Genomic DNA, 14599 nt, shown 5'->3' on the forward strand with positions numbered 1-14599 from the left:
TTAGACCTCGGGACGGACTGACGGGAGACTTGGCTGTGGCGTTTCAGCCGCTCGTCCGCGCTGCTTCTTCGGTTCTAACGCCACCGAAGCCAACGGGATCGAGCTGGTTGTGTAACGTCGGGAGCGTCTCTTGTGGGACCCGACCAGAGCCTCCTTACAGTAAACAACCAGCTGATTATTAGTCTCGGTGTAGTTAGTTCCTCCGTTAAGACAGACGCACGGCAGTGACTGAAGCTTCTTGGGCGAGTGGCGAAATGTCTTTATTAGCAGCCAATTTATGTCTATAGAATATAATGAGAATAACTTCTTACCTGTTCATTAACGTCGTTCTTGCGAGAGCAGCACAGGACATGGGGTTCTGTAGTGCAAACGTGCTGCACACAAAGCACGTTAGACAGACCTATGAAGGCTACGGACCTATGAAGGCTAGAGACCTATGAGGGCTACAGACCTATGAAGGCTACAGACCTATGAAGGCTACAGACCTATGAAGGCTACAGACCTATGAAGGCTACAGACCTATGAGGGCTACAGACCTATGAGGGCTACAAGCCTATGAAGGCTACAGACCTATGAAGGCTTCAGACCTATGAAGGCTACAGACCTATGAAGGCTACAGACCTATGAAGGCTACAGACCTATGAAGGCTACAGACCTATGAAGGCTACAACAGTCAGAATAAAGTGCTCTGGCTGTACCTGGGACACGGGTAGTGCCTCACGAAGAGCTCCGCGGCCCCCAGCTGCATGATGGCCCCCGCTCTGCAGTCCTGTTTCTCTGCCAGGTCCAGGAAGCAGCTGACAAACTGGTGCACGGGAGAGTAACTGCAGGACGAGCACACACAGGACTGAGCTGAGCTCTGTCCTCTCAACATGAGCCTGACACTTACTCAAAGACCTGGCCTTGTGCTGTGGATTCATCTGCAGCTTTACCACTCAAATAGACGGAGAACTTTACCGACAGCTCTTCTTTGAACCTCTGAAGCAACGTTTCTGAAAAATCACAAAGGCTGATGTTACCTGCGTGTCTGAGGCGTCACCTGCGTGTCTGAGGCGTGTCTGAGGCGTGTCTGAGGCGTCTCCTGCGTGTCTGTGGACTGTCTGTAGCGTTACCTGCGTGTCTGTGGTGTTACCTGCGTGTCTGTGGACTGTCTGTAGCGTTACCTGCGTGTCTGTGGTGTTACCTGCGTGTCTGTGGACTGTCTGTAGCGTTACCTGCGTGTCTGTGGTGTTACCTGCGTGTCTGTAGCGTTACCTGCGTGTCTGAGGTGTGAGTCGATCTCACACAGAGTCAGGTTGAAGTTCTGGAGGCCTCCGAGCAGGCAGCTATTCCTCTGATTGTGCCAGAAGGTGCTCTTCTTGTGGCTGTTACAGTGGCACACGCCGCTCGTGCTCCAAACCTCACACTGTGACAGAAACAGACTTTCACTCCTGGTCTCACGGCCATAAACGTTTCACACGAACACTCTAAATCTGACCCCAACAGTCCAAACCCACCAGTGAAGCTAGCTTGTCGCAGATGTAACAGAAACACTGCACACAGATGAGCTGGTTGTTGTGCAGTGGAGCGATGAGCTCACACTCCGTCGCCCTGAACGCCACAAACACATGATTAGATACTTTTACATATATGTATATATATATATATATGTACTTGTACAAGTGTGTGTGTGCGAGTACACAAAGGGCTGGATGGGGCAGTCAAAGCGAGCGTGAGGCAGTAGGTCCGGACGGCGAGTGAAAGTCACCACCAGGTCTTCCTCCAGGGCGCTGCAGGACAAGATGTCTGCAACAAAGAGTCGTTTCAGTTCCATTAGTATCTGGGAAATGTTGGACTCTCCTAAACGCTTCTGCCTCGGAGGGTGCTTTCAAACGGGTCCTCAGCGGTGCATTTGGGTGGAAACAGTAAAGTGTCATATTTGACCTGATTTCACCTTATGACCACGCCTTCACAAGCCACGCCCTCGCAGATATGACGGTCAGCTGCAGCGACGTGCGCGGGTCAGGCGCACGTCGTCACTAATGTGGGCTCGGGCGCACACGACGACCGGAGACGTTTACCTTTTCTGACCACAGGCATATTTTACCAGCCAAGCGTAACATCGCCACGTCACGCGACGTCACGTCGTCACGCGACGTCACGTCGTCACGCGACGTCACGTCGTCACGCGACGTCGTAACGCGACGTCACGACGTCACGCGACGTCACGACGTCACACGACGTAACGCGACGTCACACGACGTAACGCGACGTCACGTGGTAACGTCACGTGGTCACATCACGTCGTAACGTCGTAACTAGAGCTCGGTTTAAATAATCGATTTTCCGATTTTTAATCGATTTGCATATTAATGACCGATTATCGATTCGTACGTCCAAAGATCGATTTTTTTTTTTTTTACATTAAAATTCTTTTCTACATTTCCCTCAGTGAACTTCAATCTACCTTCAAGAAAGATAATTCAGGACTCCTGGATTATCTTTCTTGAAGGTAGATTGACCCTTAACCTTTTCATCAGTCTTCCATCAGTAACTACAATACTTGTAAGATGTGCTGTTTAATATTGATATAATACTAGTTTTAATATGTTGCTTCTCTACACAGTCATGAAGTGAAGGAAACGGTTCAAATAAATTTTTCATTTTTAATAACATTAACCCCCGGATCGAATCGAAATCGGAGCGAATCGGATGGAATCTGAGAAATCGGAAAAAATCGATTTTGAAACGTAAAAATCGGAATCGAATCGAAACCCAGCTCTAGTCGTAACGTCACGTCATCACGTAACACCGTAATGGCCCGGAGAACAGCCCGGCTTCAGTCCACACAGAATTAGAGGATGGTTACCGTTACCATTCTTGTTGTCGCCATGTTCCACTTCCACAATCAGGACAGACTCCTCCCCTTCCTCCGGTTCGTCTTCATCGCTCAGAATGATGACCTCACTGTCCACTCTGGTGCCCATCACACACGCCGGCTTCAAGACAAACAGGACACTGACATTAGACTGACATTAGACCGGCATTAGACCTACATTAGACCTGCATTAGACCTGCATTAGACCTGCATTAGACCGACATTAGACCTACATTAGACCTACATTAGACCTACATTAGACCTACATTAGACCGACATTAGACCGACATTAGACCGACATTAGACCTACATTAGACCTACATTAGACCTACATTAGACCGACATTAGACCGACATTAGACCGACATTAGACCGGCATTAGACCTACATTAGACCTACATTAGACCTACATTAGACCTGCATTAGACCTGCATTAGACCTGCATTAGACCTGCATTAGACTTACATTAGACTTACATTAGACCTACATTAGACCTACATTAGACCTACATTAGACCTACATTAGACCGACATTAGACCGGCATTAGACCGGCATTAGACCGGCATTAGACCTGCATTAGACCTGCATTAGACCTGCATTAGACCGGCATTAGACCGGCATTAGACCGGCATTAGACCGGCATTAGACCGGCATTAGACCTGCATTAGACCTGCATTAGACCTGCATTAGACCTGCATTAGACCTGCATTAGACCTGCATTAGACCTGCATTAGACCTGCATTAGACCGGCATTGGACCTACATTAGACCTGCATTAGACCTGCATTGGACCTACATTGGACCGGCATTGGACCTACATTAGACCGGCATTAGACCTGCATTAGACCGGCAGTGGACCTACATTAGACCGGCATTAGACCGGCATTAGACCGGCATTAGACCGGCATTAGACCGGCATTAGACCGGCATTAGACCGGCATTAGACCGGCATTAGACCGGCATTAGACCTGAATTAGACCGGCATTAGACCTGCATTAGACCTGCATTAGACCTGCATTAGACCTGCATTAGACCTGCATTAGACCTGCATTAGACCTGCATTAGACTGACATTAGACTGACATTAGACTGACATTAGACTGACATTAGATTGACATTAGATTGACATTAGACCTACATTAGACCTACATTAGACCTACATTAGACCTACATTAGACCTACATTAGACCTACATTAGACCTACATTAGACCGGCATTAGACCGGCATTGGACCTACATTAGACCTGCATTAGACTGACATTAGACCTGCATTAGACCTGCATTAGACCTGCATTGGACCTACATTAGACCTACATTAGACCGACATTAGACCTGAATTAGACTGACATTAGACCGACATTAGACCTGAATTAGACCTGCATTAGACCTGCATTAGACCTGCATTGGACCTACATTAGACCTACATTAGACCGACATTAGACCTGAATTAGACTGACATTAGACCGACATTAGACCTGAATTAGACTGACATTAGACCGACATTAGACCTACATTAGACCGACATTGGACCGACATTGGACCTACATTGGACCTACATTGGACCTACATTGGACCTACATTGGACCTACATTGGACCTACATTGGACCTACATTGGACCGACATTGGACCGACATTGGACCGACATTGGACCGACATTGGACCGACATTGGACCGACATTGGACCGACATTGGACCGACATTAGACCGACATTAGACCGACATTAGACCGACATTAGACCGACATTAGACCTGCATTAGACCTGCATTAGACCTGCATTAGACCTGCATTAGACCTGCATTAGACCTGCATTAGACCTGCATTAGACCTGCATTAGACCGGCATTAGACCTGAATTAGACCTGCATTAGACTGACATTAGACTGACATTAGACTGACATTAGACTGACATTAGACCTACATTAGACCTACATTAGACCGACATTAGACCGACATTAGACCTGCATTAGACTGACATTAGACCTGCATTGGACCTACATTAGACCTACATTAGACCGACATTAGACCGACATTAGACCTGAATTAGACTGACATTAGACTGACATTAGACTGACATTAGACTGACATTAGACTGACATTAGACTGACATTGGACCTACATTGGACCTACATTGGACCTACATTGGACCTACATTGGACCTACATTGGACCTACATTGGACCTACATTGGACCTACATTGGACCTACATTAGACCTACATTAGACCGACATTAGACCGACATTAGACCGACATTAGACCGACATTAGACCGACATTAGACCTGCATTAGACCTGCATTAGACTGACATTGGACCGACATTGGACCGACATTGGACCTACATTGGACCTACATTGGACCTACATTAGACCGACATTAGACCGACATTAGACCGACATTGGACCTACATTGGACCTACATTGGACCTACATTGGACCGACATTGGACCGACATTGGACCTACATTGGACCGACATTGGACCTACATTAGACCTACATTAGACCGGCAGTGGACCTACATTAGACCGGCATTAGACCTGAATTAGACCTGCATTAGACCTGCATTAGACCGGCATTAGACCTGAATTAGACTGACATTAGACTGACATTAGACTTGCATTAGACCTGCATTAGACTGACATTAGACTGACATTAGACCTACATTAGACCTACATTAGACCTACATTAGACCGACATTAGACCGACATTAGACCGACATTAGACCGACATTAGACCGACATTAGACCGACATTAGACTGACATTAGACTGACATTGGACCTACATTGGACCTACATTAGACCTACATTAGACCGACATTGGACCTACATTGGACATTAGACCTGCATTAGACCTGCATTAGACCTGCATTAGACCTGCATTAGACCTGCATTAGACCTGCATTAGACCTGCATTAGACCGGCATTAGACCTGCATTAGACCTGCATTAGACCTGCATTAGACCTGCATTAGACCTGCATTAGACCTGCATTGGACCTACATTGGACCTACATTAGACCTACATTAGACCTACATTAGACCTGCATTAGACCGACATTAGACCTGCATTAGACCTGCATTAGACCTGCATTAGACCTGCATTAGACCTACATTAGACCTGCATTAGACCTGCATTAGACCTGCATTAGACCTACATTGGACCTACATTGGACCTACATTGGACCTACATTGGACCGACATTGGACCTACATTAGACCGGCAACGGAAAAGAAGAACTCAAACCTATTTTATCTTTTTTTTCCTCCATTCCCCATTAAGATATGAGAGGAGTTTTGTTAAGAGTTTTTTGTTCATACGAGTTCTTCTGTTAAGAGTGTTTTTTAAACTTCCTATAAGTTATATGTCCTTTTCCTCTGCATCTACTGCAGTGTAACACCGACATGTGTGGACACTAAAGGAATATCTGATCTTAAACAGATCAGAGAGAGAGGTCCTGGTTTAGAGCTGGTTTAGTCCCAGTTTAGTCCCAGTTTAGTCCCAGTTTAGTCCCGGTTTAGTTTTAGTTTAGTCCTAGTTTAGTCCCGGTTTAGTTTTAGTTTAGTTTTGGCGACACTAAATGCGTGACATCGTCACATTAACTTGATTAAACGGTCCCGTGCGTCACAAGGACCAGATAAAGCTTTATGAAGGCGCTTTCTGCTCTTAAACGGGTCAAACTCTTTGACAATCTCTAAAATGCGCAGATAAAACGTCACGTGTTTGTATGAAAGTGTTTCTTACCGTTTAAACCTAAAATCCGGTGTAAATAAAAAGTGAAGGGCGCGTTTGGCGCGCGGAGTCTGAACCCAACCCGGAAATTACGTAATCTCTGTTCTTCTTAGTTTCCGGTAGACTTCAGGCGCACACGCGCGCTGCTTCCCCCTTCGATTATTGTAAGAACTGCAGGTGAAATGCAAGTGTCGCCTGCACAAACCCTCAAAGAGCTTTGACCTTTGACCTTTGACCTGCAGCTGCTTAACTGTGTCGAAGTTTAGTCTGTACAGACTGCGAGAGGCGAAGATCGTTCTCAAGTTCTTTATTGGATAAAAACAGGCAAAACAGCAGCGTGTTGTTCGTCTTGCAGCTGAGATTCGACTCTCCACAAGGTTTAGTTGTGTTTTATGTCGCTGTTGCTTGGGTCTGATAAAAATGGCCTGACCTTCGCTATGACGTCCGCTTTAAGGTTGTTTAGACTTGTCCACAGATAATCAGAAAATACACAGAATAGTTCAAATACACAGAAGAGTTCAAATACACAGAAGAGTTCAAATACACAGAATAGTTCAAATACACAGAAGAGTTCAAATACACAGAATAGTTCAAATACACAGAATAGTTCATTGTGAATATGCAGCAAAATCGTCTTGACTCATGAGAAGTAGGACACAGACTTGACAATAATTTGATCAATATCCACAACTGTCCTTAACATGAAATATAATATTGTTCTGTGTTCATGTGATCAGACACGCCCACAGCAGCCTTCATACATGTGTCATGTGATCAGACACGCCCACAGCAGCCTTCATACATGTGTCATGTGATCAGACACGCCCACAGCAGCCTTCATACATGTGTCATGTGATCAGACACGCCCACAGCAGCCTTCATACATGTGTCATGTGATCAGACACGCCCACAGCAGCCTTCATACATGTGTCATGTGATCAGACACGCCCACAGCAGCCTTCATACATGTGTCATGTGATCAGACACGCCCACAGCAGCCTTCATACATGTGTCATGTGATCAGACACGCCCACAGCAGCCTTCATACATGTGTCATGTGATCAGACACGCCCACAGCAGCCTTCATACATGTGTCATGTGATCAGACTGTGGACTCCCTCCTCTGCACCACCATCACCCAGGACCTCAAGTGGGGGCCCACCATCACCCAGGACCTCAAGTGGGGGCCCACCATCAGCTCCTCATGAAGAAGGCCCAGCAGAGGATGTACTTGCTGCTGCAGCTGAGGAAAGCAAAGCTGTAAGAGGAGATGATGCAGTTCTACACGGCCATCATCGAGTCCATCCTCACCTCCTCCATCACCTCCTCCATCACCGTGTGGTACGCTGGAGCCACAGCCAGGGACAAACAGAGACTACAGCGCCCTCTGCTGAGAAGGTGATCGGCTGCAGACTTCCATCTCTGCAGGACCTGTACGTCTCCAGAGCTCTGGGACGAACATCACAGCCGATCCTTCTCACCCTGGACTATTTGAGCCACTCCCCTCAGGCAGGAGGCCACTCCCACTCAGGCAGGAGGCCACTCCCCTCAGGCAGGAGGCCACTCCCCTCAGTTCATCGGGACCAAAACCTCCCGTTACAAGAACAGTTTCTTTCCCTCTGCAGTTGGACTCATGAACACTCACTGCACTGTCACTTCTATTGCACTACATAATTTTATATTTCATGCATTTTTGTATTCAGGTGAATTTTTTTGTTGTATCAAATCACCAGGAAAAGTTCCTATGTTTGTAATTTTGTTCATAGACAAATGGCAAAACTGATTGACATGTTTTAAATCTAAAACAACAAATTAAAGGCAGTATGGACGATTTGTCGGTGATTTGAGAACGCAGGCGGAAGTGCGCATGCCACTCCCCCGTGCACATGCCACTCCCGCGCACATGCCACGCCCCCGTGTGGACTGATACAACACACACGTGCGTTTGTTTATTAGCGCAACGGAGCGCATCGCATCTCTCGTCTCCCGTAGATTTCTGTCCACTTCTGCGTCAGGTCGAACTGTCTTTCTCCGTCTTCATTTTGCCCCGTACACTGAGGGAACTATATTATGGTAGATCCATGCGCTTAGGCACGTGGAAACGTGGGACAAGCCTGACGCGGCTGCAGGTGAGCGATAGGTGCGTTTTATGATTGATACGTGGCAGGACTAATTTATCCACGCCACGAGGAAATATGATAAAAAATTTGCTTAAAAAATTGTCCATTCCACCTTTAAGCATAAACTTTTAATGACGGTCCCTTGGGTGATGTCACTGCGGTTGGTTTTTACAGAGTCCACATAGAAGTCTATGGTATTCGACCGGTATAAACTGATTAAAGCCAAAATTACATCCAAAAAAAACTTACTTTGAGCAGGAAATATTTAGGGCGGTTTGGGCTTTGGTAAAGATTTCCTTTGAAGTTTCATTGGTTTATTACGGAGTGTAAGGGCAAACCAAAAAGATGCGCCACAAGAATGTCATAAAAAAAAAAAAGACATTGAAAAGAGTAGAGTTCTACAACTCTTTAGTCATTTCATAGTGCCACGGATTTTTTATTTTGGTTAGCCCTTATACTCAGTCGTAGTGTTAGAACACTGACACTTCAGGCGTCTGCAGGAGCACAACACTTTTATACCACTAGATGGCGCGTTGATGCCATCACTACGGTTCTAACATGAACTTTGCCCTTCACTAGAACCTTCTAAACCGGGCTCTTCAAACCAGTGAACACTGGAGTTCAACTATTTAAAGGCTCATGTAAATGCTGTATAATTAAAATGGCCCCGTACGAGGTGTGTAACGCAGCAAACCCCAGCGTGTGATGCAGCGGCAAACCCCAGTGTATAACGCAGCAGTAAAAAGTCTTGACGTTTGACTCCGACATGTGCACTTTATTGGACTTCTCCACCTCTTGAGGCAGACACTTTGCATAATGACAAACACACGGACCAAGTATCATTTAAGGCTGAAAGTACAAAAAAAAAAAAAAAACTAATTCAGATGACATTAATTTACATATTAAGCGACACAGAGCCGTGTGGCTCATGGACCCAGAGAACAACAAAGAACCTCCATCAGAGGCAAATAAGACTGTGCGAACAAACATCTGGAATGACACGACGAAACCATGTTAGCGCCGCAGCGGCTCGGGAGCGGCACCCACACCCGGGGGCTGGTCGTTTTGGGTTCATAGCAGTGTGGCGGTGATGTGGTCGGTTGGGGGGGGGGGTTACAGAGTCTTTAGAAGCATTTCCTGTGCACGATGCTGGGGCCAGACTCGTCGTACTCCTGCTTGGAGATCCACATCTGCTGGAAGGTGGAGAGAGAGGCCAGGATGGAGCCTCCGATCCAGACGGAGTACTTCCTCTCGGGGGGAGCGATGATCTGCGGGGGGGGGGGGCAAACACAGGATTTTATGCAACAATTAAACTAAATATTTTACATAGGACATTTGATTAATTGCAGTGATTCATTTGTCCATTACCATTCTTGCTCTTAAAGCAGCACTCATTAACTAACATTGATCGCTTATTTCAAGTCTGATGGTTAAAAGGTTTGTTTTGCCGCCCCCGGTTGCTCAGAAACACTTACTCTATATACATTTGGTAAAGTTACACGTTTAATGCGATTATACCGTTTTATTAGGAGAAAGAATTAAGCGAAAAATGTTTTTGACTTTCATTCCAAGTGAGCTGCAGGGGGAGCTCCATCGTCAGAGTTACGGTTCCGCTTGAAAACTACGACTGAACTAGGCTTAAAAAGTCAGGTATTTAGTTTAAACTTTATACATTTGTAACAAGTTCAGATTAAAGTTCTGGTCCCAGCAACAGTTAACAAAAGCCAATGAAATTATGCCAAAAAAACGAAACCCAACTACATTTCTAGTTAAAGCCGTAAAACTGCCCCGTTCTGCTCCCGTAGACCACGTGGCTAGCGTTGCCGTCGGAGTTACCTTGATCTTCATGGTGGATGGGGCCAGCGCGGTGATCTCCTTCTGCATGCGGTCGGCGATGCCCGGGTACATGGTGGTGCCGCCGGACAGCACGGTGTTGGCGTACAGGTCTTTACGGATGTCCACGTCGCACTTCATGATGCTGTTGAAGGTGGTCTCATGGATGCCGCACGACTCCATACCTGAGGGGGGCGCCAGACTCATTACACGCCGTCTCATTTCACAGACTATAAAGTACACACGACTGAAGGCTTCTAGGTAGAACAGTTACAAGTTAAGTGATTCTTTTGACATTCGATTACTTAAACTGTATTTTAAATGTTTAGTCATTTTGGACCAAGACTGTTGCGTTAAATGTTCGAAAAACGTCTTATTCGTCCAATATTTAGATGGTTCAAACATCTACGACGCGCAGCAGAAACCCTGCGCACACTGCGTCGTGCAGAATGGATTTTCTGGCCACATGTCGCCGTTAGTGCGTTGGACGCGGTCACTTACCGAGGAAGGAGGGCTGGAAGAGGGCCTCCGGGCAGCGGAAGCGCTCGTTGCCGATGGTGATGACCTGACCGTCCGGCAGCTCGTAGCTCTTCTCCAGGGACGAGGAGGTGGCGGCGGTGCTCATCTCCTGCTCGAAGTCCAGCGCCACGTAGCACAGCTTCTCCTTGATGTCGCGCACGATCTCACGCTCGGCTGGAGACAAGAAGACGAGGGTCAAGTTTGAGAAGTCAAGGGTCAAGTTGTAGAGAGAACAATGGTCAAGTTGAGCAAGGAGCCCCCTGTACCGGTAGCCCCTCCCCCGTACCTGTGGTGGTGAAGCTGTAGCCCCTCTCGGTCAGGATCTTCATGAGGTAGTCGGTGAGGTCCCTTCCGGCGAGGTCCAGACGGAGGATGGCGTGGGGCAGAGCGTAGCCCTCGTAGATGGGCACCGTGTGGGTGACGCCGTCGCCGGAGTCCATGACGATGCCCGTGGTGCGCCCGGAGGCGTACAGCGACAGCACGGCCTGGATGGCCACGTACATGGCGGGCGTGTTGAACGTCTCGAACATGATCTGCAACGCGCCAACAGAGAGTCAGGGCCTGAGACCGGAGCCGCCAAGGGCCCCACACCACGAGGAGCCGCCAACTCACAATTAAAGTTACCGTATTTCCCGGACTATAAGTCACACCTCCGGCCAAAACGACTGCAAACATCTACATGAGCGAGACTTCAGATGTTCTAGAGCAGTTTTAAGGGTGTGACAAGTTAAACTGTCACTCAAACTCGGTCAAACAGGGAGAGAACAGACTCCTCCCACAGAGACAGAACCTGCTCGGGTTAAAGCCAAATTGCAGAACATTCCAGACAAGAAACGAACAGGCCAATCAGCAGCAGAGATGTTAGAGAAACTTCAAAAACAGACGAATTCAGGCATTAAACGCAGTCCAAACCAGGTGAACATGACCTACAACCTTCTGTTTATCAGTCCAAACAAAACCCCAGTGACATCAGACTCCGGTTCAACCTGACACCCTCGTGCAGTTAGAGTGATTAAGTCTCGTTCACACAGACTGTGCCATGCGACGCACGGCAGGAACCTGAGAGTCCCCGGAGCGACAGCCGAGCTCAGAAAGAGGAAACCTGGAGGTCGAGGGGCGAGGGGGGAAACGGTCACTAAAGACAAACACGGGAAAGAAGTGTCCGAAAGGCGTCGGTGTAAATGCACGTTTGGGCAAGTAAGAACGCAGACAGAAAGAGCCATTATACACATTTAAATGTTCCCAAAACACTGATGAACGACTGCATTTCCACTGACTCTTCCTTGTAGCGAGCTCACGGGTTAGCTAAACAAAGCTAGCACGTTAGCATTAACGGTTTCCCATTTATCAACACGCATCTGCACAAAGACTTATGTTTCCAGAGCAAAGTAATTATTATTATTATTATTATTATTATTATTATTATTATTATTATTATTATTATTATTATTATTATTATTATTATTATTATTATTATTATTATTATTATTATTATTATTATTATTATTATTATTATTATTATTATTATTATTATTATTATTATTATTATTATTATTATTATTATTATTATTATTATTATTATTATTATTATTATTATTATTATTATTATTATTATTATTATTATATGAACGCACTGGATAAGGAGGTAAATAAGCTGAGGATAAACAGGAAGTAGTATTATTGAACATGTTTGTACAGCTCGGGTCTGAGGTGGGCGTGTCCCGTGTGTGTGGGGGTCCGTACCTGGGTCATCTTCTCCCTGTTGGCCTTGGGGTTGAGCGGGGCCTCGGTGAGCAGGACCGGGTGCTCTTCGGGGGCCACTCGCAGCTCGTTGTAGAAGGTGTGGTGCCAGATCTTCTCCATGTCATCCCAGTTGGTGACGATGCCGTGCTCGATGGGGTACTTCAGGGTCAGGATGCCCCTCTTGCTCTGGGCCTCGTCGCCCACGTAGCTGTCCTTCTGGCCCATGCCCACCATCACGCCCTGCACACCGGGGCCAGTTAGACGGGGCACAGAACACGCAACACACGCTCCAAGAAACTTAACCGTTTTAAATTAAAACACATAAGCATTTAATCGATTTTTTGTCCATGTTACTAGAGTCGTCACATTTGATTAACTTTAATAATCAAAGTTCATTGACGTGAAATAATGGTTTACTTCGGAGCAGGCCAGGCCGTTCTGAGGGTTCACGTTTAGCTACTTTGACCAAAATGGCAAATTCTACAAAAACTAACACAGTAACAAGTGTTATCTGTAAATATTGAATCATAATTCACAGCCAAATAACACAAGTTTGACTGAACCAGTGACTTCCCCCCCCCCATTTACAGTTAAGACCCAGGGGGCGGAGCCTAAAGAATAAAGCGTAAGATGTAAAACTACAGTAACGCTTCATTGTGTAGCATGTGTTACACAGAACATACATGTTTATAAGTAGTTACCATTTACAGGGGGATGAGGGGGTAACAAAGCCTAAAGAATATAGCCTGTGATGATGTAACACTTTGGTTCCAGCCGCATAAACAAGAACCCTATAAACCAGAACAAAACATGCATGATGCGCATGCGCAGTCCGTACCTGGTGCCGGGGCCGTCCCACGATGGAGGGGAACACGGCGCGTGGGGCGTCATCTCCCGCAAAGCCAGCTTTGCACATTCCAGAGCCATTGTCTACGACGAGCGCGGCGATTTCGTCTTCCATGTTCTACCAAAGACAAAAGTACATGATGATTATGATTATAATAAACATAAGCCACATCAGGAGGAGCGCGTTGTCATGGCAGCGCGCGGACGCTGGATGTCGCAGTGGCGCAGCTCCAGTTACACGCGCAAACAAAAGCCTTTTCTGCCTGGCCATGGCCATATAAGGCAAAGAGAGGCCCCGCGACGGCCCCGGGAAGAGCCAGGCCCCTAATGACAGCAGCGGCCACTCCCTCCTGCACCGGGGCGTCAGCGCGGCTCCCGCGGCTCATCCGGTCACTAATGACTCATCTACGGTCAAAGGGCTTAATGACTTCACACACCGGGGCCGTGAGCCGCTCCCGGGGCCGTGATCCGCGCGTGAGCCGCTCCCGGGGCCGCGCAGTCGGTTGTAACCGAGATTAAACTAAAGAGAAGCCGGCCGGAGCCGCCGCCTGCGTCACGCCCCGTAAAGCTCACGTCTGGAGCATGAACACCGCGTCAATGTGCGATCAGCCACCGCAGGGGCCACCGCAGGGGCCCCGCGGGACCCGCACTCACACTGCACAACTCTAAACATGACAAAAGCGGAATGAATGACGCCCTGAGAGGGATCAAGCCCGCGACTCACAACTGTCAAAGGATCAAACTAACACCGCGTCAGACGCCGCGGCTCGTGTGCGGCTCGTGTGCGGGGCTCGTGCGGCTCGTGCGCGGGTCCTTACCTCGTGGGTTGCGGGTGGGTTCAGGCTGCTCTCGGAGGGCCGGGCTGAGGACGCTGCTCTGCGGAAGTCTTGCGGGACTGCGATGGCCGACAGCTGCGTGCGGGAGGTTTTATACCGCCCCGTCCTGCGGCCCCTCTCCATATAA

General features: G+C 47.5%; 2 protein-coding genes across 2 annotated transcripts; both read right to left on the reverse strand.

Annotated features, from left to right (window-relative positions):
• LOC140378033 (uncharacterized) lies at nucleotides 1–2970 on the reverse strand. Its single transcript, XM_072463663.1, has 8 exons — nucleotides 2855–2970; nucleotides 1680–1785; nucleotides 1497–1590; nucleotides 1255–1405; nucleotides 890–992; nucleotides 699–824; nucleotides 312–417; nucleotides 1–258 (listed from the first exon to the last, which is right to left on the reverse strand). The coding sequence occupies exons 1-8, from the start codon at nucleotides 2964–2966 to the stop codon at nucleotides 1–3; spliced, it is 1056 nt and encodes a 351-aa protein (XP_072319764.1). The 5' UTR covers nucleotides 2967–2970.
• A 6485-nt stretch (nucleotides 2971–9455) lies between these two features.
• LOC140378198 (actin, cytoplasmic 2) lies at nucleotides 9456–13766 on the reverse strand. The gene is made up of 6 exons (XM_072463923.1): nucleotides 13629–13766; nucleotides 12791–13030; nucleotides 11334–11580; nucleotides 11030–11221; nucleotides 10532–10713; nucleotides 9456–9963 (listed from the first exon to the last, which is right to left on the reverse strand). The coding sequence occupies exons 1-6, from the start codon at nucleotides 13749–13751 to the stop codon at nucleotides 9820–9822; spliced, it is 1128 nt and encodes a 375-aa protein (XP_072320024.1). The 5' UTR covers nucleotides 13752–13766; the 3' UTR covers nucleotides 9456–9819.
• Between the last annotated feature and the right edge of the window lie 833 nt (nucleotides 13767–14599).

The sequence above is a fragment of the Eucyclogobius newberryi genome, unplaced genomic scaffold, assembly GCF_026437365.1.
Source record: "Eucyclogobius newberryi isolate DKJ021-1_F unplaced genomic scaffold, fEucNew1.0.hap1 SCAF_4, whole genome shotgun sequence".
NCBI classification, from domain to species: Eukaryota; Metazoa; Chordata; class Actinopteri; order Gobiiformes; family Gobiidae; genus Eucyclogobius; species Eucyclogobius newberryi.